Source organism: Nicotiana tabacum, chromosome 19 (assembly GCF_000715075.1).
Source record: "Nicotiana tabacum cultivar K326 chromosome 19, ASM71507v2, whole genome shotgun sequence".
NCBI classification, from domain to species: Eukaryota; Viridiplantae; Streptophyta; class Magnoliopsida; order Solanales; family Solanaceae; genus Nicotiana; species Nicotiana tabacum.
In genome coordinates, this window is record NC_134098.1 from 147,771,542 (window position 1) to 147,796,963 (window position 25,422).

Below are 25,422 nucleotides of genomic sequence, written 5' to 3' on the forward strand. Positions count from 1 at the left end.
TACCAATTACGATGTATAGAATATTTGAATAAATTATATTATTTGTGTCGTTTCATAATTTCATGCACCAAGCCACCAACAATATAAAAAATAAACTTGTAAAATTATAAAGAAAAAATAAGATACAAGGTAGAATTATTATAAAAAAATATAAGGTAAATGATAAAATAGAATTATTTAATACTCCCTCCGGTCCACAATAAGCGACCAATTTGACTTTCTATTTTGGTCCAAAATAAGTGTCAATTTATATAATCTAAGAAAAAATTCAAATTTTTTTTCCAAAATTACCTTTATGTACGTATCCCTAAAAAGTCTTTTACTCCTCACATTAACTATGCTACAACATTTAATTAAGGATAGTTTAGTCACACTAACTATTTTTGTCTAGAATTTTGTATTTTCTTAATGGGTGTGCCCAAGGCAAATTAGTCACTTATTGTGGACCGGAGGGAGTAATAAGGAAGGGGAGGGGGAAAAAAAAAATAAGATAACGATGCAACTACACCAAATCATTCCTTACATAAAGTGACATTTTTCGTCGTTACGTAACGACGAATTTAACGATACAATATAATAAAATTTAAGTAATAATCAAAACAAATATTGTATCTAAAGCAACGATACTATACTATACAATACAATAGGTAAGAACCATCCAAACAAGCTGTAAGTATATAGTTTACGAGGAAGCAATTCCATAGCATATTCTCCAATCTTCATTGTGAATTAAACTACAAATTGTGTTGATGTTTAAGTAACCAAGCAACAACACCATGCATTGTTGACTTTAATAGCCAACTTATTCAAACTGAGCTTCAGATCTACTTGATGAAGCTAGTTTCAAGCAGAAGAAAATTACTCCTATGAAGTCACAAACTTTTAAATTACGTAATATTGTTGTAAGCTACTATATTCTTTGAAACAGTTCACCAGAAAGGCCATGCTGCTCCCAAAAGCATATCCATTCCCAGAAACATATTAGAATACACTGAATTCCGTCTTCGTCCATTTGCATCTATTTGGCTAAGGACCTATCAAACCCTGAATCTTAAACTATTTTTTCGTGAGATCTTCCGGGTACCATGAAGGCCAAAACCAGTCCCACGTTAAATTTGAGAATGACTCTAAAACTTGAACCCTGAATGAATTGCCACAACTCCACCAACAAGGTTCTCGTATTCTACCTTTTGAAATCCAGCTTCCGCAATCATTTTGGCAAACACCTCCTGCATACAATTAAAAGCAAAAGGTAGTGAAAAAGCTGAAGCACTTGCACAGATTGTAGGTGAATCTCTGGTAATGTTCCTAAATTTGCTCTCACAGGAGTGGATGAATTCGGTTACAATGTGTAAATGTAGTTAGAGTTTTGCATTGGTTTTTAGCTATTGGATTGGGTTTGAGGAAGGACAAGGAAAGGAGAAAACGGAGGGGTAAGGTTATGAGCAAAACGTTTCATTTACTTTCTGTGTCCAAAAGAGGACAGAATTTAAGGAAAAATAAATCATCTTTAATGAAATTTTGGTAATGCCCAAGGAGGCCTCAAACTTGTGTTCTGATTCCAATTTTTGGAGCTCACTTCATTTTTGTCTGAGGCACTTCTTAGGCATTACCAAAATTAAAGATGGTCTATTTTCCTTTCTTTCTGTCCACTTTATTTTTCCACCTGCAATTTGATAGGTGGAAGTGCTGAACACGCCTTTTCACTTCATAGCCAAGCATCTTTTAAGAAAAATAACTTTTTAAGGAAAGGCATCCATCAATGATCACAAGAATTACAGTTTCACTGTACTGGGACGATAAAGTACACTAACAAGCACAAGATACGCATCTCAAACCGGCGAGAGATATGGCAATATCCCCAGGTAGTGGCCAGGCATAGCCGGGATTCACCAGGGTGCAATTACAGTCAACAGATTATCTGATGTTGCAACAAATGAAAGAAACTTCCACACGTAATACCTGTGGAGGGAATCGGCGGATGCTCTCAACCAAGTACTGGTAAGACTCTCGGTCACCTGTCACTAGCTCACCAACTGCTGGGATGACTGAGAATGAGTAGGCATCATACCTGAAGAAAATAAAGAGCATGCAAATTTGAAACCTGAAGAAAAAACTCGTACAGATGCTATCATACATAACGAACTCACAATCTCATATTTCAATTCACCAAGCCCAAGGAATGAAGGAAAACCAGCATACTACGGAAGTAAGCTTGCATGGTGTGAGAAGGCACGGGAGAAAATATGTTATTGATATTAGATGATAAATACAATACAAGAGGTCCCTATTTATAGCTATACACTACAAGGAGATATTACTCCTCTTCCAATGTGGGACAAGACTACACTATACATATCTGTAAACTAACACTCCCCCTCAAGCCGGTGCATACACATCATATGTACCGAGCTTGTTACACATATAGCTAATACGAGAACCAGTAAGAGACTTAGTGAAAATATCTGCTAGTTGATCATTCGACTTTACAAACTTTGTAACAATATCTCCTGAAAGTATTTTTTCTCTGACAAAATGATAGTCGATCTCAATGTGTTTAGTCCTCTCATGGAACACCAGATTTGACGCAATATGAAGAGCAGCTTGGTTATCACACACTAGTTCCATCTTGCTGATTTCTCCGAACTTTAACTCCTTGAGCAACTGTTTGACCCAAACTAACTCACACGTCACCATAGCCATGGCCCGATATTCGGCTTCGGCGCTAGATCGAGCAACTACATTCTGTTTCTTGCTCTTCCACGAGACCAAGTTACCTCCTACTAGAACACAATATCCAGACGTAGAACGTCTATCAAAAGGTGATCCTGCCCAATCAGCATCTGTGTACCCAACAATCTGCTCGTGGCCTCGATTCTCGAATAATAATCCTTTGCCTGGAGTTGACTTTATATACCGAAGAATGCGAACAACTGCATCCCAGTGACTATCACAAGGAGAATCCATAAACTGACTTACAACACTTACCGGAAAAAAGATGTCAGGTCTAGACACAGTGAGGTAATTCAATTTGCAAACCAACCTCCTATATCTCGTAGGGTCTCTAAGAGGCTCCCCCTGTCCAGGCAGAAGCTTAGCATTCGGATCCATAGGCTAGTCAATAGGTCTGCAACCCATCATTCCAGTCTCCTCAAGAATGTCTAAGGCATACTTCCGCTGTGAAATAACAATACCTGAGCTAGACTGAGCGGCCTCAATACCAAGAAAATACTTCAATCTGCCCAGATCCTTAGTCTGGAAGTGCTGAAAGAGATGTTGCTTCAGATTAGTAATACCATCCTGATTATTGCCAGTAATAACAATATCATCAACATAAACCACTAGATAAATACACAGATTAGGAGCAGAATGCCGATAAAACACAGAGTGATCAACCTCACTATGATTCATGCCGAACTCCTGAATAATTGTGCTGAACTTACCAAACCAAGCTCGAGAGACTGTTTCAAACCATATAGTGACCTGCGCAATCTGCACACAGCCACACACAACCATTAAACTCCCCCCGAGCAACGAAACCAGGTGGTTGCTCCATATAAACTTCTTCCTCAAGATCACCGTGGAGAAAAGCATTCTTAATGTCTAACTGATAAAGAGGCCAATGACGTACAACAGCCATGGACAAAAAGAGACGAACATATGCTACTTTAGCCACGGGAGAAAAAGTATCACTATAATCAAGCCCAAAAATCTGAGTATATCCTTTTGCAACAAGACGAGCCTTAAGCCGATCAACCTGACCATCCGGGCCGACTTTGACTGCATAAACCCAACGACAACCAACAGTAGACTTATCTGCAGGAAGAGGAACAAGCTCCCAAGTGCCACTCGCATGTAAAGCAGACATCTCGTCAATCATAGCATGTCGCCATCCTGGATAAGATAGTGCCTCACCTGTAGACTTAGGGATAGAAACAGTGGACAAAGAAGATATAAAAGCATAATGAGGTGACGACAGGCGATGATAACTTAAACCGACATAGTGGGGATTAGGATTAAGTGTGGATCGTACACCTTTGCGGAGTGCAATTGGTTGACTAAGAGGAGACAAGTCCGCAGTAGGTGCAGAATCTGATGCGGGGCGTTTATCACCTGGGCCTGATGCTGGATGTGGACGACGATGATAAGTCAAAAGTGGTGGAGCTGCATAAGGTTGAACTGGATTATGTGGAGGAACTGGAGCTATAGGTGGTGGAGCTACAACTGGAGCTGTAGTTGGTGGAGCTGGAGTGACTGAATCTCCAAAAGATGAAACTGGTAGTACCTCAGAAATATCTAAGTGATGACTTGAACGTGTGAAGTATGATTGGGTTTCAAAGAAGGTAATATCAGCGGACATAAGGTACCGCTGGAGGTCAGGAGAGTAGCATCGATACCCCTTTTGTGTTCTAGAGAAACCCAGAAATACGCACTTAAGAGCACGCGAAGCTAACTTATCTGTTCCTGGAGTAAGGTTATGGACAAAACAAGTGCTTCCAAAGATACGGGGTTGAAGAGAGAACAAAGGTAAGTGGGGAAACATGACAGAGAATGGAACTTAGTTCTGGATAGCTGAAGATGGCATACGATTAATAAGATAGCAAGATATAAGAACTGCATCCCCCCCAAAAAACGCAACGGAATTGTATGAGTAGGGTACGAGCAGTTTCAATAAGATGTCTATTCTTTCTTTCAGCTACCCCATTTTGTTGAGATGTGTACGGACAAGATATTTGATGAATAATCCCATGAGATTTCATAAACTGCTGAAATGGGGAAGACAAATACTCTCGGGCATTATCACTACGAAATGTGCGAATAGAAACCCCAAATTTATTTTGAATTTCAACGTGGAAGGTCTGAAAAATAGAAAACAGCTCAAATCGATTTTTTATCAAAAATATCCGAAGTGCACCTAGAATAATCATCAATGAAACTGACAAAGTAGCAGAATCCCAAGGTGGAATTGACCCGACTAGGACCCCAAAGATCTGAATGGACTAAAGTAAAAGGTGACTCTGCTCGATTATCAAGACGCCGAGGGAAATAGGAGCGAGTATACTTACCGAGCTGACATGACTCACACTCTAGAGCTGACAAGTGAGATAAACCAGATACCATTTTCTGAAGTTTTGACAAACTGGGATGTCCCAACCGTTTATGTAATAAATCTGGTGAATCAGTAACAGGAAAAGTTGTAGAAGGAAGACAAGACGTGTGATTTAGCAAGGATAAGGTAATAAAGTCCGTTTGATTCACGCCAGGTACCAATGATCCGCCCCATATTGCGTTCCTGTATAAAAACATGGTCATCAAGAAATAAAACAGCGCATTTAAGTGATTTGGCTAAGCGACTAACAACTATAAGATTAAAAGGACTATTGGGAACATAAAGGACTGAATCTAAAGGTAAGGAAGTAAGTGGGCTTGCTTGACTTATTGCTGTTGCCATGGTTTGAGACCCATTGGCCATTATGACTTTTGGAAGAGATTGAGAATACGAAATAGTAGTGAAAAGAGATTTGTTATCAGGAATATGATCTGATGCGCCTGAATCAATGACCCAAGACTCAGAGGATGAAGATTGGGAGAAACAAGTCACGCTATTACCTGTTTGAACAATAGAAGCCATCTCTGAAGATGTCTGCTTACATGCTTTGTATTGAAGGAACTCAATATAATCTGCTAAAGAAACCATCCGACTATTCACGCCGGAATCTACTGTAGCTGACGGAAAAACTTAAAGTGGTCGGAATGAAACAAAACCAGTGAGGGTAGGATCGGAATTACCAGGCGATCCTACTGTTCAACTGGAACTTTTTCAAAATCTGGCCGGAACAATGCTTACCGCCGGCGCGTGGGTCCGATCTCGCCGGAAAATTTGTTTTTTTTCTTTTCTAGGCGCGTGAGGGCGCGTGGACGTGTGTTTTCCGGTGGGGTTGACTGGGGTTTGGTCGCCGGAGCCTGAGGAGTCTTGTAGTGGTGTTGGTTTTCGCACAACACCAACAGAAAGTGATTTGCTTACGCACAGCCTTCTAAGTCGCCGGAAAATTGCACGGCGAAGAAGTCTTTCTTCCCGGAAGTCGCTGGAATGATGCACAGCGACGAGTTTCTCACTAATGCTCTGATACCATGTGAGAAGGCACGGGAGAAAATATGTTATTGATATTAGATGATAAATACAATACAAGAGGTCCCTATTTATAGCTATACACTACAAGGAGATATTACTCCTCTTCCAATGTGGGACAAGACTACACTATACATATCTGTAAACTAACACTCCCCCTCAAGCCGGTGCATACACATCATATGTACCGAGCTTGTTACACATGTAACTAATACGAGAACCAGTAAGAGATCTAATGAGCAAGGATTAGATATTTCGACTTCAAAATGAAATATCACAAGCAGCGATAATGAAGGCTTCAGTTTCAGTTGAGCAAGAGAATTTTATTGATTGTCTAAGTTCCAACAGGAGGTTCCACGCTGCTGAGGTTCTTGTACATGAAGCAGCCATTAAAAAGCAATTCAGAGTATATATCTATATAAACTTCAAAATAGGCCTGAGGGAAAACATTTTATTTTCTTTCCCTAATTCCCCCGTACTTTGTTTATATTTGGCGAACAATTTCGCAAACAAAAAATCCCACTAAGTTCTCTTGGACGACACCATTAAAAGTGATAATCTTTGGAGCACAGCCACTACTTATCCAAACAAAGAATGCGAAAAGGGGATAAAAGCTGAAATTTAACTGAGTAGGTTAAAAATACTCATATACCTCTTATTGATGTGCTATACAATTGCATGGTGATAATAAATAACTGAAGAAATATATGCCATCCAAGCTATGACAAGAAAAAACTTACAAGTCCTTATAAACTGGGATATCGACGTGGCTTAGTTCAAGGCAAAGAAACCTTCCTCCCCTTTTAAGCACCCTGACAAATAAGTCAAAACCATCAAGTTTAACAGATTAGCCACCTGATGGGTTCTTGAGACATGAAAAAAAAGGTATTTTGATCGCAGCAACCAACCATATAAACCAAGCACTCAAATGGGTTAACATTTCAAATCCTATGCATCAGTACTCATATCAACAACGACTACCACATGACAAGAGAGGGTTGCTCAGATGGTCAGCACCCCCCACCTACAACCCCAGGGTCGTGGATTCGGGTCACCAAAAGAGCAATAGCTCCAACAAAGGGGGACCAAAGTGAAATAAAAAAAACGACTACTATATAGCAACATTACAAATTACTGTACCTATCAAGGTCCTGTGAGCTCCAACGCAAAAGGGGAAAAATTTCTAGACTTGAAATATGAACTTTATTAAAGCCCCTATATTAACTGCTAAGTTAAGGGAAACATACTGTCTCCACCTTTTTATACCACCATGAACTGATATAAGCTGGAGGAGACAACATTTAGCATATCTTTTAACCTGATCTGACTCTTTCAGAATTTGGTTTATTCCAGTTCTTTTCAAGGCACGGCTATTTATAAGTGTTAGACACAATATACCCCGGTTATCCCATGTGGAACAATTTAAGAATTTAAGATGTGTTAGGCACAATACACCATGATATTTGTCCAATTAGAGAGAAAGTAAACATCACCAGAAAATGTTGATGGAAAGACGCCGAAAAATCTCCAGCCACTGGAATCTCACCGTAAAAGTTATTCCAGAACGATGGATGGAAAGGGTGCACTGCTGTGGGAGCAGTCACCAATAAGAATGGTGCCACTAGAATAATTACATGAAAGAAATACAGTGCCACTGGAGTGTCGCTAGAAAGAGCCGAGGGGCTGCTAGCAAAGAGGCGACGCGCCATTAGATAGGTCATCAGAAAGAACAACGCTACTGGAACGATCTCCAAAAAGAAGCACCATGACACCAGAGCAGTTTCCAGAAAGATGCATGGACCATCAAAGCGGTTGCCACAGTGCCGCCAAAACGGGTCACCACAAAGAGGCACAACGCCTTTGTAGCGATTGTCAGAAGAGACACGGTACCACAAGAATGGTTGAAGGAAAGAGATGCTTGCCACCCAAGCGGTCATTGGAAAGAAAGAAAGCAGACGAAACTTTGGTTGCACAAGAAGCATAAGGCCGTATGCCGGAAGGTGAAAGTTGCATAAGCCTACCAAAATGGTAGATGTTCTCGTAACATGTAAGAAAAATAAGAGAAGCAAAGAAGATGCATTGATGAACTTGTGAGCCAAGGTGGGGAGTTTCATTTTCCCCATCGACCTATTTTCATTTTCCCTTTGCTTTGCATCTTTCTTTTGGATTTCATGGTGTTCCTATTTATCCTATGATTGTTGTTGTGATACTAATATTGTCTCCCTTTTTGTCCTTTTGTCTTGTTGTTTTTTGAGCCGAGGGTCTTTCGGAAACAGCCTCTCTACTACTTCGGGGTATGGGTAAGGTCTGCGTACACACTACCCTCCCCAAACCCCATTAGTGGAATTTTACTGGGTTGTTGTTGTTGTTGTAATTAAAAAAAAATCTATATTTCCATTCTATTTCCATATTTATAGAAGAACGTATATAAAAATCTTTAGTGAAATTAGTGAAAGTTAAGAACTCATTGAAACTAATTGATTCTATTTTTACCTTTTTGTTTTGTCTAACTTTCTAACTCTTTATTTTCTCTGAATTATTACATAAATCCCCATGTATATCTTGCCCTTAACCCAATAAAGAAAATTGCTTAAATGAAATTTTGTATGACTGGTTGTCAATTTTGAGCGATGCAAAATAGGTTCTTTTCTTTCTATTTTGTCTTCAACGCCATTAGATAGGTCATTAGAAAGAACAACGCACGATCTCCAAAAAGAAGCACCATGACACCAGAGCAGTTTCCAGAAAGAGGCATGGACCATCAAAGCGGTTGCCACAGTGCCGCCAAAACGGGTCACCGCAAAGAGGCACAACGCCTTTGTAGCGATTGTCAAAAGAGATACGGTACCACAAGAATGGTTGAAGAGATGCTTGCCACCCAAGCGGTCATTGGAAAGAAAGAAAGCAGACAAAACTTTGGTTGCACTAGCAGCATAAGGTCGTATGCCGGAAGGTGAAAGTTGCATAAGCCTACCTGTAGCAACCCCTTTGGGAGGGTGCTACTTACAAAACAAATCTAACTTACAATCATAAGAAGATATTAATATAAAAAGACATTCATAATAATTTAGTAGCGGAAATAGGCCCGTGCAATAAAAGTTTCAAGGTGCAATATTTATGTTTTTGAAAATACACTTCGTAAAAGAAATACAATGTCAAAATATCAAGATAAAGTGATACACCCTTCTTGAATAATCAACATGTGAAAGCAACTTCCTAACAAAATTATACTTTTCGTTCAACATTACTGCATGTTCATATTGTACATAAATTTCAAACTAGCAAGTAAAAAAAATAATTAAACTAGTCTTCTCCTTTGTATATTTTTATAAAACAAAGTGTAAATTCAGCATATTACAAGACTTGAGTTATTAACACAACCTAAAACAGCAAAACAAGTTACCAAATTCAAGTTACGAGATTTTGGTCTTAAGATCCAACAAGCCTCCAAAATAACATACATGAGTGTGACATATAGATCATGTACAAGTCCCAAAACTATATAAAACCTAGGTGCATATACAAATGTGATCTCCATAAGTGCTCCCAAAAAGACTACTTCATAAGGCCGTCTTCAAATCTCGTCCCGTACATTACCTACGATAGAAAACAACTATCGCTAAGCATAAAGCTTAGTGGCGTATAAACTTTGGGCTTCGAGCCATTAAATTCTCCAATTCCCCTTTTCAGTCATAGGTAGCTCAATTTAAACATAATTTAAAACAAATGAACAAATATATCAAAATTATCGAATATCGAACCTTGAAGTGTTTCCATATATCAATAACAATGTTCAAGATTCAAGAGTCGAGAAAGCGTATACTATCAATCCAAGAGAGTTTGCCAAATATCCATTTTTCGCCCAATATTTATGTCATGCCATCACACTAAGCATAATCAGATATCAAGGTGGACCGAAGCCCCAATCAAAACCCAATAGTCAAGAGAATCAAGAACCATATTAAAAATGGCTTCCTAATTAGTACTTAACACGGACAAGTTCCATAATTTAAGACGAACTACAAATCCAAAGTTAAGATGGAAAAAGATCGGAATCAAGAGGCATGCCAAGATGAGTGACAAAGTCACTTCCATAAGGACAAAGTCCCAACAAGAATGCAAAATGATCAAGCAAATCCGTAAGAGTGGGCGATTTAGCGAATATCTTACAATACTTGATATAACACGAATACAACGATATAAATTGAAGACAAGAAAAATAAAATATCAGGTTATTTCAAAATATTCCAACAAGTAAAAAGAGTACAAAATTTATACACAAACCTTGGTGTTTTACCACAAAACAGTTCAACCACAACTTGAGGACGTTCGAATCGTCTACGCCATAGATAAACAAAATCCGTTCACTTCCTCAAACACTTCCCCTTAGATTTTACAAGGGTATATACACCTTAAATACATAATCAAATATCTATATAAGTTCAGTGATATAACATGTCAAACTAAACATGATATTGGTGCAAATTACCCAAAAAACTTTAAACAGAAATTCTGGACAGTATCATTGTCTTGTGTTGTGACTCAGTTTTGAAGATGAAAATGGACAAATTAGACTGTATGGTCTTCATTACAGTTGTAGATATATGTCTTACCATTTCAGAAAATCTTGAATCACTCCCATATCTGTTTTGTACAAAAGATTATGCTAAAATTACTAACAGTAGTACATGGAGGGTTTGTAAAACAGAAAATCTGGGCAACACCTGCCCTGTATTTTATGATCCCTTTTCGGGTAAATACAAGCAAAACTAGGTTTTGGTGCCTGAATAAGAGTTATAGAGCTATAAAATATCTTTTCAGCAAAACTTGGATCACTTAAAACGGAGCTCTATACAAGAAGATATGAAGAAAACACTAATAGTTGTCTAGTGTAAAAACGGGTTTAGTAACTTACCACAAAAGAGAGGAGCAACTTGAGCTTCATCAAGAACTAGTTTGGCTGGTTGGTTTAGTGAAATTTTCTGATGGTTATCATGTAGTGTTTCATGTGATAAGAAGGAGAGAGGGTAGGGGTTTTCTTTGGTATGAAGGAATGAAATATGAGAGGAGGTCCTTAAGGATATCTCACATTGGATAAGGATGAACAAAAGGTGGTTGCCCAAACAATAGGTCAAATCAGGATTGACCTCAATAGATTCAATAGGAAGGACATGAGATGGATCTGAGCGGTATCTTCTAAGCATAGAAACATGGAAGACGTTGTGGATCTTGTCTAACTCTGGTGGAAGAGCTAGTTTATAAGCAACCGGGCCAACTCTCTCAAGCACTTCATAAGGTCCAATGAATCGAGGACTAAGTTTATCTTTTTGGCCAAATCTCATATACTTCTTCCATGGAGAAACCTTTAAGAATACCTTATCACCCGCTTGATACTCAACATCACGCCTCTTAAGATCAGCATAAGACTTTTGTCTATCTGAAGCAATTTTTAAGCGATCCCTGATGATTTTTACCTTATCTTCAGTTTGTTGCGCAATCTCAGGACCCACCAATTTTCTTTCACCAACCCCGTTCCAACAAAGAGGCGTTCTACATTTTCTCCCATATAAAGCTTCATAAGGAGGCATGCCTATACTTGATTGGTAGCTATTATTGTAAGCAAATTTTATCAGGGCTAAGTGTTGTCCCAACTACCCTCAAAGGCTCAAACTCAATAATGCAGGCTCGAAGCATATCCTCCAAGATTTGTATTACCCTCTCAGACTGGCCATCTGTTTGTGGATGGAAAGCAGTACTAAAATTCAACATGGAACCCAAAACTTCTTGCAAGTTAGACCAAAATCTAGATGTAAACATTGGATCTCTGTCAGATATAATAGAAACACGAACCCCATGCAGCCTCACAATCTCATTAACATATAATTCTGCCAAACGTTCCAGTGAGTAGTCCATTCTGATTGCCAAGAAATGAGCACTCTTAGTTAGTCTATCTACAATGACCCAAATCGCGTCATGATCCCTTTGAGTGCGTGGAAATCCAGAAACAAAGTCCATCGTTATCCTTTCTCATTTCCACTCAGGTATTGACAAGGGTTGCAGTAGACCAGCTAGGACTTGATGTTCAGCTTTTATTTGTTGACAAACCAAGCATTTAGAAATGAACTCTGCAATGTCTTTCTTCATACCACTCCACCAGTAGTGCTCCTTGATGGTCCGGTACATTTTAGTACCTCCAGGATGCATTGCATATGGTGAACTATGTGCTTCAATCAAGATCTCCTTCCTCAATTTATCATCTTTAGGAACACATAACCTATTTTGATAAGAAAGGACACCATCCTCCCTCAATTTAAAATCAAGCTTTTCTCCCTTTTGAACTTCTTTGATCAGTTTCACAAGCTTCTCATCCAATTTTTATGCATCTTTTATCTGTTCAAGTAGAGCTGGCTTGACTTGCAAACTAGCAATAATAGAACCATCAGCTTTAAATGCAAGACAAGCATTCATGGCTCTCAATTCAAGAAGCAAAGGCAAAGGACTTAGAGATAAAACGGCAAAGGATTTGCGACTTAGAGCATCAGCAACAACATTGGCTTTACCCGGATAATAGTCAATTGTGCAGTCATAATCTTTGATATGCTCAAGCCATCTACGTTGTCTCAAATTCAACTCTTTTTGTGTACTCAAGTACTTCAAACTCTTATGATCCGTGAATATATGACACTTTTCTCCATACAAGTAATGTCTCGAAATTTTCAAAGCAAACACTATGGCAGCAAACTCAAGGTTGTAAGTAGGATAATTCAACTCATGTGGTTTCAATTTTCGAGAGGTAAACGCAACCACTTTCCCTTCTTGCATCAAAACACAACCCAAACCATGATGAGAAGCATCACTATTATATCACATACTCTTTCCCTTCAGTTGGTAGAGTAAGTATAAGAGCTTGTGTCAACAAGGATTTGAGCTTTTCAAAGCTCTCTTGACATTTGGCCCGGTTGCTTATAAACTAGCTCTTTCGCCAGAGTTAGACAAGAACCACAACGTCTTTCGTGTTTCTATGCTTAGAAGATACCGCTCAGATTCATCTCATGTTCTTCCTATTGAATTTATTGAGGTCAATCCTGATTTGACATATGGAGAAGACCCAATCCAAATCTTAGCGCGTGAGATAAAAGAGCTTAGAAATAAGAAAATCCCCTTAGTGAAAGTTTTTGGAAAAGCATTCTGGCAAAGAAGCTACATGGGAGCGAGAACAGCATATGCGAGTTCAATAACCACACTTGTTTCGGGACGAAATTTATTTAAGGGGAAGAGAGTTGCAACACCCCAAAGTTTTAACTAATATTTGCATTCTCGATTGAGCATCTTTATAATGAAGATAGATTTTACGTAGTACTTCCTAAACGTGAATTTGACAATATATAAAAAAATACTTACTTTAAGAGTTTAAGTTGTGTTAATATTGACAAAGAAGTTTCATGGTGTTGTTATGTGTAACACTTAATATTATTTTGATGAATTGCTATTAAATACATTAGATATTTAAGGTTTTGGGCTGTCACCCTTTTTGTATTTATCCAAAGAAGAAAAGTTGGGCAGCCACCTTTTGTTCATCCTCATCTATCCTTAAGAACCTCCTCTCATATTTCATTCTTTCATGCCAAAGAAAACCCCTACCCTCTCCCCTTCTTATCACCTAAAATACTTCATGATAACCGTCAGAAATTTTCACTAAACCAACCAGCAAAACTCGTTCTTGGTGAAGCTCAAGTTGCTCCTCTCTTTTGTGGTAAGTTACTAAACTCGTTTTTACACTAGACAACTATTAGTGTTTTCTTCGTATCTTCTTGTATAGGAATCTATTTTAAGTGATTCAAGCTTTTCTGAAAAGATATTTCATAGATCTATATCTCTTATTCAGGCATCAAAACCTGGTTTGTCTTTTATTTACCCGAAAATGGGTGATGAAGTACAGGGCAGGTGCTGCCCAGATTTTCTGTTTTACAAACTCTTCTCGTTCTACTGTTAGTAATTTTAGCATAACTTTTTGTACAAAACCGATATGGGGGTGATTCAAGATTTTCTAAAATGGTAAGACATACATCTACAACTGTAACGAAGACCACACAGTCTAGTTTGTCCATTTTCATCTTCAAAACTGAGTCACAACTCAAGACAGTGATACTGTCCAGAATTTCTGTTTAAAATTTTTAGGTAATTTGCATCAATATCATGTTTAGTTTGACATGTTAAATCACTGGACTTATATAGATATTTGATTATTTATTTAAGGTATATATACCTTTGTAAAATCTAAGGGGAAGTGTTTGAGAAAGTAGACGAATTTGGTTTGTCAATGGCGTAGACGATTCGAACGTGCTCAAGTTGTGGTTGAACTATTTTGTGGTAAAACACTAAGGTTTGTGTATAAACTTTGTACTCTTTTTACTTGCTGGAATATTTTGAAATAACCTGATATTTTATTTTTCTTGTCTTCAATTTTTATTGTTGTTGTGAGAAAGCACGGGAGAAAATATATTATTGATATTAGATACTCAATACAATACAAGAGGTCATTATTTATAGCTATACTCTACAAGGACATATTACTTCTATTCCAATGTCGGACAAGACTACATTATGTACATATCTGTAAACTAACACTCCGGGGGTAGCCGATGCATACAAATCATATGTACCAAGCTTGTTACATATATAACCAATACGATGACCAGTGATGGACTTGGTGAAAATATCTGCAAGCTGATCATTCGATCTCACAAACTTTGTAGCAATCTCTCCTGAAAGTATCTTTTCTCTGACGAAAAGACAATCAATCTCAATGTGTTTAGTTCTCTCATGGAACACCGGATTTGATGCAATATGAAGGGCAGCTTGATTATCGCACAATGTGTTTAGTTCTCTCATGGAACACCGGATTTAATGCAATATGAAGGGCAACTTGATTATCGCACACAAGTTCCATCCGACTAATTTTACCACATTTCAACTCCTTGAGCAATTATTTGGTCCAGACTAGCTCACATGTTGCCATAGCCACTGCTCGATATTCTGTTTCTGCACTAGACCGAGCAACTAAATTCGGTTTCTTGCTCTTCCAAGACACCAAATTTCCTCCTACTAAAACACAATATCCAGACGTAGAACGTCTATCAGAAGGTGATCCTGCCCAATCAGCATATGAGCATCCAACGATCTGCTCATGACCTCAATCCTCAAACAGTAACCCTTTGCCTGGAGCCGATTTTATATACCGAATAATGCGGACAACTGCATCCCAATGACTATCAAAGGGAGAATTCATAAACTGACTTACAACACTCACAGGATAAAAAATGTCTGGTCTAGTTACTGTGATATAATTTAATTTACCAACCAGCCGCCTATACCTTGCAGGATCGCTAAGCGGCTCCCCCTGTTTTGGCAGAAGTTTAGAATTCGGATCCATCGGAGTGTCAACAGGTCTGCAACCTATCATCCATGTCTCCTCAAGAATGTCTAAAGCATATTTTCTTTGAGAAATAACAATACCTGAGCTAGACTGAGCAACCTCAATACCTAGAAAGTACTTCAATCTGCCTAGATCCTTAGTTTGGAAGTGCTGGAAGAGATGCTGCTTCATATTGGTAATACCATCCTGATCATTATCAGTAATAACAATATCATCAACATAGACTACCAGATAAATACAGAGACTTGAAGCAGAGTGCCGATAAAACACAGAGTGATCAGTTTCACTACGAGTCATGCCAAACTCTTGGATAACAGTGCTGAACTTACCAAACCAGGCTCGAGGAGACTGCTTTAGACCATAAAGTGACCGACGCAAGTGACATACAAGGTCACGAGACTCCCCCTGAGCAACAAAACTAGGTGGTTGCTCCATATAAACCCCATCCTCAAGATTACCGTGAAGAAAGACATTCTTAATGTCCATCTGATAAAGAGGCCAATGACGAACCGCAGCCATGGATAGAAAAAGGCGGACTGATGCGACTTTAGCCACGGGAGAGAAGGTATCACTGCAATTGAGCCCAAATATCTGAGTATATTCTTTGGCAACAAGACGGGCCATAAGTCGATCAACCTGGCCATCGAGACCAACTTTGACTGCATAAACCCAACGACAACCAATAGTAGAATTACCCGAAGGAAGAGGAACAAGCTCCCAAGTACCACTTGTATGTAAAGCAGACATCTCGTCACTCATAGCATGTCGCCATCCTGGATGAGACAACGCTTCACCTGTAGACTTAGGGATGGAAACTGAGGACAAAGAAGATATAAAAGCATAATGGGGAGATGACACAGGATGATAACTTAAACCGACATAATGGGGATTAGGATTAAGTGTGGTCCGTATACCTTTCCGAAGTGCAATCGGTGTACTAGGAAGAGACAAGTCCGCAGTAGGAGTAGGGTCAGGTGCAGGACGAGAACAAGTTGGGCCTGATGTAGGGCGCGGACTACGATGATAAGTCAAGAGTGGTGTTCCTATGGCTGGGGATCTAGGAGGAACAACACTAGACTCTTCAACGGTTGGTATGGGTGAAACTTCTGTGGTTGAAGGTGGAGGAGGAGCTATAGTAAACTCATCAAAGGTCGGTATAGGTAAGACCTCAGATATATCATGGTGGTCAACAGAGGTAAAGAAAGGTTTAGACTCAAAAAATGTGACATCAGCTAATATAAGGTACCTACGAAGATCAGGGGAATAACAACGATATCCCTTCTGAACACGAGAATAACTAAGGAAGACACACTTGAGAGCACGAGGAGCTAACTTATCTTTCCCAGGGGCTACATTATGAACAAAACATGTGCTCCCAAAAACACGAGGTGGAAGAGAGTATAAGGGTGACGGGGGAAACAATACTGAATGTGGAATCTGATCCTTGATGGGAGATGAAGGCATCCGATTAATCAAATAACAAGCTGTGAGAACTGTATCGCCCCAAAAACGCAACGGAACACGAGATTCAATTAGAAGTGTGCGAGTAGTCTCAATAAGATGCCTATTCTTTCCCTCTGCAACCCCATTTTGCCGAGGGGTATAAGGACAAAATGTCTGATAAATAATTCATCGAGAAATCATAAACTGCTGAAACTGAGAAGATAAATATTCTAAGGCATTATCACTGCGAAAAATGCGAATAGAAACACCAAATTGGTTTTTGATTTCAGCACAGAAACTCTGGAATATAGAAAATAACTCAAAACGATCTTTCATTAAGAAAAGCCAAGTACATCTTGAATAATCATCAATAAAACTAACAAAATAACGAAATCCCAAGGTTGAACTGATTCTACTAGAACCCCATATATCAGAATGAACTAAGGAGAAAACAAACTCAGCATGACTCTCAACACTACACGGAAAGGAGGCTCGGGTATGTTTCCCGAGCTGACACGACTCACAATCTAATGTAGACAAACTAGATAAACTAGGCACCATCTTCTGAAGTTTGGATAAACTCGGATGTCCTAAACGTCTGTGGATTAGGTCTGGAGGATCTGTAACTAGACATGTTGTGGAAGGACTGAGTGAGTTAAGGTAGTAAAGGCCTTTTGATTCGCGTCATGTACAAATTGTCTGTCCCGTACTGCGGTCTTGCATAATAAAAGAATCGTCAATAAAATATATACCACAATGGAGGGCACGAGTCAAACGACTAACAGATGCAAGACTAAAAGGACAGCCAGGGACACAAAGAACGGAATCTAGGGTGATAGAAGACAAGGGATTAGCTTGTCCAACTCCTTTTGTCTTAGTTTGACATCCATTGGCTAAAGTAACAGTGGGAAGAGACTGTGAATATACAATATTCGACAAAAGTGATATATTACCAGAGATGTGATCAGAAACGCCTGAGTCCATGACCCATGGTCCAAGAGTACTAGACTGGGAAACACAAGCAAAAGAATTACCAGCAACAGAAGTATCAGTCTGAGCAACCGAGGCTACTTGTGGAGATGTCTGCTTACTTGCTCGATACTGAAGGAACTCATTATATTCTTCTTTAGATGAAGAAAATCTCTGGTTACCTGTAGTCTCGGTCTGAGCAATGTAAGCATTTTTGGGTGGACGACCATGTAAGGAATAGCACATTTCACGAGTGTGTCCAAATTTGTGACAATAAGAACACTTGCGTCTAGACCCAAAAACATCAAATCCCAAAGACATCGTTGCAAATTATTACCAAATAAGAGAAAGAATCAACTTTAATCCACTGAAACAGAGTAAGGAAACACTGAAACAGAATAAGGGATTATTGTAGTCGTCGGAATCTTACTGTAGCTGCTGTAAAAAACTCAAAGTGGTTGGAATGAAACGAAAACAATAAGGGTAGGATCGGAATTACCAGGCGATCCGATTGTTCAACTGGAACTTTTTCAAAATCTGGCCGAAACAGGGCTCACGCGCCGGCGCTTTGGTCAGATCTTGCCGGAAAATTTCTTCCTTTTCCGGCGCGTGAGGGAGCGTGGACGTGTGTTTTCCGGTGGGGTTGACTGGAGTTTGGTCGCCGGAGCCTGAGGAGTCTTGTGGTGGTGTTGGTTTTTGCACAGCACCAACAGAAAGTGATTTGCTTACGGACAACCTTTTAAGTCGCCGAAAAATTGCACGGCGAAGAGGTCTTTCTTCCGGGAAGTCGCTGGAATGATGCACAGTGACAGGTTTCTCACTAATGCTCTGATACCATGTGAGAAAGCATATTATTGATATTAGATACTCAATACAATACTAAAGGTCCTTATATATAGCTATACTCTATAAGGACATATTACTCGTATTCCAATGTGGGACAAGACTACATTATGTATATATCTGTAAACTAACACTTCAATTTATATCATTGTATTTGTGTTATATCAAGTATTGTAAGATATTCGCTAAATCGCCCACTCGTACGGATTTGCTTGACCATTTTGCATTCTTGTTGAGACTTTGTCCTTCTTGTGGAAGTGACTTTGTCACTCATCTTGGCATGCCTCTTGATTCGGATATTTAGCCATCTTGACTTTGGATTTGTAGTTCGTCTTAAATTATGAAACTTGTACGTGTTAAGTACGAACTAGGAAGCCATTTTTAATATGGTTCTTGATTCTCTTGACTATTGGGTTTTGACCCTACTTGATTTGGGGCTTTGGTCCACCTTGATATCTGATTATGCTTAGTGTGATGGCATGACGTACATATTGGGCGAAAAATGGATATTTGGCAAACTCTCTTGGATTGATAGTATGCGCTTTCTAGACTCTTGAATCTTGAACATTGTTATTGATATTTGGAAACACTTCAAGGTTTGATATTCGATAATTTTGATACATTTGTTCACTTGTTTTAAATTATGTTTAAATTGAGCTACTTATGACTGAAAAGGGGAATTGGAGAATTTAATGGCTCCAAGCACAAACGTTATACGCCACTAAGCTTTATGCTTAGCGATAGTTGTTTTCTATCGTAGGTAATGTATGGGAAGAGATTTGAAGACGGCCTTATGAAGTAGTCTTTTTTGGGAGCACTTATGGAGATCACATTTGCATATGCACCTAGATTTTGTATAGTTTTGGGACTTGTACATGATCTATATGTCACACTCATGTATGTTATTTTGGAGGCTTGTTGGATCTTAAGATCAAAATCTCGTAACTTGAATTTGGTAACTTGTTTTGTTGTTTTAGGGTGTGCTAATAACTCAAGTCTTGTAATATGCTGAATTTACACTTCGTCTTGTAAAAATGTACAAAGGAGAAGGACTAGTTTTATTTTTTTTACTCGCTAGTTTGAAATTTATGTACAATATGAACAGGCAGTGATGTTGAACGAAAAGTATAATTTCGTTAGGAAGTTGCTTAACGTGTTGATTATTCAAGAAGGGTTATATCACCTTATGTTGATATTTTGACATGGTATACAAAAATATTGCACTTTGAACCTTTATCGCATGGGCCTATTTCAGCTACTTAATTATTTTGAATGTCTTTTGGGATTAATATCTTCTTAATGTTGTAAGTAGTAAATTAGATTTGTTTCGTAAGTAGCACCCTCCCAAAGGGGGTTGCTACACTACCAAAATGGTAGAAGTTCTGATAACATGTAAGAAAAATAAGAGAAGCAAAGAAGATGCATTTAACAACTTGTGAGCCAAGGTGGGGAGTTTCATTTTCCCCATCGACTTACTTTCAGAATTCAATTTTAAAAAATTCTATATTTCCATTCTATTTCCATATTTATAGGAGAACGTATATAAAAACCTTTAGTGAAATTAGTGAAAGTTAAGAATTCATTGAAACTAATTGATTTTATTTTGAAACCTTTTTGTTTTGTCTAACTTTCTAACTCTTTATTTTCTCTGAATTATTATATAGATCCCCATGTATATCTTGCCCTTAACCCAATAGAGAAAATTGCTTGATGAAATTTTGTATGACTGGTTGTCAATTTTGAGCGATGCAAAATAGGTTCTTTTCTTTCTATTTTGTCTTCTACGCCATTAGATAGGTCATCAGAAAGAACAACGCTACTGGAACGATCTCCAAAAAGAAGCACCATGACGCCAGAGCAGTTTCCAGAAAGATGCATGGATCATCAAAGCAATTGCCACAGTGCCGCCAAAACGGGTCACCGCAAAGAGGCACAACGCCTTTGTAGTTATTGTCAGAGGAGACACGGTACCAAAAGAATGGTTGAAGGAAAGAGATGCTTGCCACCCTAGCAGTCATTGGAAAGAAAGAAAGCAGACGAAACTTTGGTTGCACAAGCAGCATAAGGCCGTATGTCGGAAGGTGAAAGTTGCATAAGCCTACCAAAATGGTAGAAGTTCCGATAACATGTAAGAAAAATAAGAGAAGCAAAGAAGATACATTGATGAACTTGTGACATGAATACAAGAACAACTCTTTGTATGTGCTAGATGCAATACACCTGTGATATTTGTCTAAGGTGGGCATTTAATAACTTTAACTCATTTAATACTCTGATATCTTTAATCTTCAAATAGAACTTTAGCTTTTCGAACAAAAGAAGCTGACGGAAATCTCCTCCGGCATCATGAATTAGTAAGATAAAGGGACATAAATCTTAGTGAAAATCCAAATCAATCTAGACGCATAATGATATCACCAATTGGAGATCGCAATGTGACTAATAAAAGTTGAAAGAGTTGTTAGATCCATTTTTTCGATAAAGTAATAGTTTTATTACTACTACTTGACATGGGGAAAGAAATCTGGTGTACAAGTGACAAAAAAATGGACAATCTAGACACAAATATGAGTCCCTGCAAATCACACCCAATCATCTATGCTAACCGGAACCTCATGGGTGCTCAACAATTAACCCAAAAAAAGGTTCCATTAATTTGTATAGAAGATTTCTTCACCCCTTCAAAAGCCCTCATTTCTTTCCTTCCATATTGTCAAAGCGGGAGTTACTGGTACTATGTTAGATCATTTGGAAGTAGCTAGCATCTTTCACTAGCACATAATAAAATACGATCACTCAACCAGTGAACTATGCTACAACCTTAACAAGATTAGCATCGACTCTATGAATCCTAAATGACATTCCGTTCTATACACCTTTTTTATGAAAGAGAATTTTGTCTGAACCCTTAGGACCAACCGCAACCTTCGAAACTCGGGGATAATAGGCCCGCCCCTCTATCCTTCTCCACTTAAATACCAGGCTTAGTTCGCATGGCTCAAGGCTCGAACCATAGACCTAAGTCACAAGTCCCTCAACCTTTGCCACTTGAACTAATCCCGGGGGCCAGCCCGTTCTATACACTTTTAAGAAGAAAGAAGAAAAGAAGATAATCCAGATAAACATTCTAAACTCATAATGATAAATATCAAAAACTCATGAACACTCATTTGATCCTATAAATCAACCAAGTTATCCCCATCTAAATCCTTTCAACCACATACAAGAAATAAATATCTCAATGAAATTACCTATATGCTTCTGCAAGAACTTTCTCTATGTGTGTAACATTCCGGATACCAAAAGCAATCGTGTAACCATCCATTGAGTTGTCTTCGAAGCTCAAGGCTTCTGCATCTCCCTCCACCCAAACGAGAGACTTCTCCCGTCCAAAACCTGCATATGTTAGAAAAAATGATAAAAATGAGGTCTAACAATAGAATTCACTTAAACTTTCTCTACTAGAAACCCCAAACTGACATCCAACTATCCATGGAGTGCAAATAAGATAAAGCAAAAATAAAGGCTTTTACCTCTCTCTTCAGCCCTATTCTTACCAACTCCCAACATGTTTGCATTGATGTCACATACATAAATTCTAGTATCTTCAATCAGGTCATCATCAAGAGCATTTTGCATAGCTCTACGTTTGACATTTTTTATATTTTCAAGGATCCTGAAAGCAACATCCCCTGTAAAATTAGGAAAGTTTTTCACTCAAGTGGATAGGCAGAAATACATACATAATTTATCACTACACGAAGAGAACATACTAAAGGAAAAACAGGCAACAAAATTTATACATTGTGTCCAAGACAATAGGGATAAAACCATACGGAAGAATGAACCATAAAATGCTAAATCCCATCACCTAAACATCCAAGCTAAAACCAACCCAAATAATTGAGCATGCCAGTGGGTATTTACATAATTCACTGCTAATGCAAATGAATGTAATTCAGCCAATCACAAGTTCAGTCATCAATAACGAAGTTCCATATACATGGATCGTTTGGCTTTGATTGCTTATTAAGACTTATCTCTCCCTCCCCTTAAACACCCCCCCCCAAAGAATATTAGAGACAACATAAATGTAAAACAACAACGACAACAACAACTAAGCCTCAATCCCAATTAAGTTGGGGTTAGCTATATGAATTCTCATAGACCATATTACTTAGTATAAATTCATCTCATGGATATTAGATACAGAATAATAATAATAATAATAATAATAATAATAATAATAATAATAAAAGTTCTTTATATTTCTACTAACATATAAATCTCCGAAAGGCTAAACAACTCCTAGAAAAGCATAAGACGTAAAGTAAAAGTCCTAACATAACTAAAACATATCTCAACTAATAGGTCTCGCTTATATAGATCTTTTTCCTTCACTATGCCCTATCTTTCGCTAAGTCTACATGGATCTCGAGAGACAGATGGAAAAAGATTTTTAAAAAATACATAAAAGAAACACTTATAGAAGTATTGGACCAAGTACTTAATTCAGGTTGAAATAACGGAAAAAATGGCCAGACAGCTCCAGGGTTCAAACTTTATAATTCTGTTCTTTACTTCCATAAAGACAAGAAATTCTAGCTAGATAGGTAGCTGAAGAAGGTGCAGATAAAATGCAGGTCTTTTTGCAATGCTCCTCCATTTGAAATTAAAATAGAAAATTTTCAAAGACAAACTTTTTTACTTCTACCCTCTCCTGATCCGCTAAAAGCATTTTTGTTCACTAGTCTCACTAATCAATGGTGCTTTCATTCTTTTTAATCCAAGCTTTACATAATCACATAGCACAGATCAATGTTCAACACCAAAAGCATCACCTGTTCCACCAGCCACATCAAGATGCTTCATTCCCGGAAATGGATTCAACTTCGAAACCAATCTGGCAAGAAACAAAGATATAATCAGGAAATGTTTCCATTTCAAATCGGATACTTTTCCTGTCTTCGGGGTGGGGAGCTAACCTGTCCTTCCACAAACGATGCAGTCCACAACTCATTAGATCATTCATGAGATCATAGTTTGAAGCAACACTGGTAAAGACATTCCCAACCATCTTGCTCTTTTCTTCTTCTGGTACTTCCTTAAAACCTGGAACGCAAACCTTGAGATTCCTAACTATACCATAAACACAAATATAAATCTCAAACAAAGTAATGCCGACATGGGATTGTTTCAACCAACCAATGGAAAGATTGGGAAATTTGTTTATGCAACATAACCCCATTAGCTGATAACCCTTTCACCTTTAGTAGGGACACAGGGAGGAGAGCAGCCCACCTCCCGCACAGTCATCAATCACTCTGTTTAGCAACATCTCCTTAAGGGGCAGCAGTAAGGAGGTTAACCTTCTTCCATTCCTATTTCTTTTAATTTCATCTTGTATTTCTGCCTTGTGTCTTGAAAAGTTTGACGATCTATTCGCTAATAATGGTTTAAAAATTCCAAATTTTGGTCATCCAACTTCCTAATGCAAGAATAATCTAAATATTTAGCGTTTACATGTGCTTCCCAATAGTGAAAATGTAAGTGATTTACCAAAGATATTAGTCATCAACTTCAAGAAATGGCTAACTCAAATAGCAGAAAGCTGCAAAAACTCATCTTCCCACCCAAAAGGTTGAAAAAGAAAAATCAAAGAAAAGAGAAAGCTTTGTCTATGCTCAAAAACAATACATTCAAAAAAGTTCTCTTCTTCTAAGTTCAAGAATCATTACGGCTAAAAAGTCGCCTTCTCAATAAAAACCCACCAAAACTAAATCATATGGGTCTTCATTCCATAGTTAGATGAAAGCATAAGCAAGTTGCGCAGTAACATTCATTTGAAAATAAGAATAATCCTTATAATGCACCCACATACAACCACAAAAATTATAGAAGATGTAATTATGCATACACAAAATTCAACAGTAAATAAACAATACAACAACAACTACTATGACTCAGTTCCAAACAAGTTGGGTTGGGTGATATGAATCATCATTCCTTACATTTAGCTCAACCCAAATCATCATCATTAACAGTAAATAAACAATAGTATATGAAAATTGAACAAGAAAATTGAATTCTTTATGCAAGAGAATAAGGATAAAACTGACCAAAACTGGTGGCGTGGGAGTGCAATGTGGAGGCGGGGCAATACATTGAGGACGAGTTCTTTCTCCTCAAACTACGGGCAACTGATCGTACCAACGTCGCCATCACTGATTTTTAAAAAAAGAAGTAAAAAGCCTAAAAACCGACACCTTTTTTAATAGAAAAAATGAAGAATCAATGAAGCCAGAAAAGCAGGAAGAAAGTTAGAGAATTTTGGTACCGCCTAAACAGAGAATATTGAGGGAAACTTGTTGCCGCTCCACAGACTAATGGGTCGGGTATAAAGCAGGTTTGGGTTCTCTATTCTTCACGAAAATTAAGAGAAAATGACATTAATAGTCCCTTATGTTTGGGGTAAGTTCAAAGTAATACCTTAAATATCTTTTGAACAGTTTTGATCCTTTAAATTTGAGAAAATTGAGCACTCTTGGTCTATGTCTAATGTTTAACAAACTTTGCATGTTATATTTAACGGGACTGTAAA

The 25,422-nt window shown here is 38.2% G+C and overlaps 1 protein-coding gene across 2 annotated transcripts; it reads right to left on the minus strand.

The window, feature by feature from the left end:
* Positions 1 to 681: 681 nt before the first annotated feature.
* Positions 682 to 25,268, minus strand: LOC107787278 (2-methoxy-6-polyprenyl-1,4-benzoquinol methylase, mitochondrial). 2 transcript variants are annotated; one of them, XM_016608828.2, is made up of 9 exons: positions 25,159 to 25,268; positions 24,941 to 25,045; positions 23,807 to 23,933; positions 23,663 to 23,724; positions 22,355 to 22,513; positions 22,073 to 22,217; positions 6,871 to 6,942; positions 1,963 to 2,071; positions 682 to 1,229 (listed from the first exon to the last, which is right to left on the minus strand). In XM_016608828.2, the coding sequence occupies exons 2-9, from the start codon at positions 25,041 to 25,043 to the stop codon at positions 1,128 to 1,130; spliced, it is 879 nt and encodes a 292-aa protein (XP_016464314.1). In that variant the 5' UTR covers positions 25,044 to 25,045; positions 25,159 to 25,268; the 3' UTR covers positions 682 to 1,127. The 2 variants fall into 2 exon arrangements, with proteins under 2 accessions (XP_016464314.1, XP_016464313.1); XM_016608827.2 differs by lacking the exon at positions 25,159 to 25,268 and having other exon boundaries at positions 24,941 to 25,152.
* Positions 25,269 to 25,422: the final 154 nt, after the last annotated feature.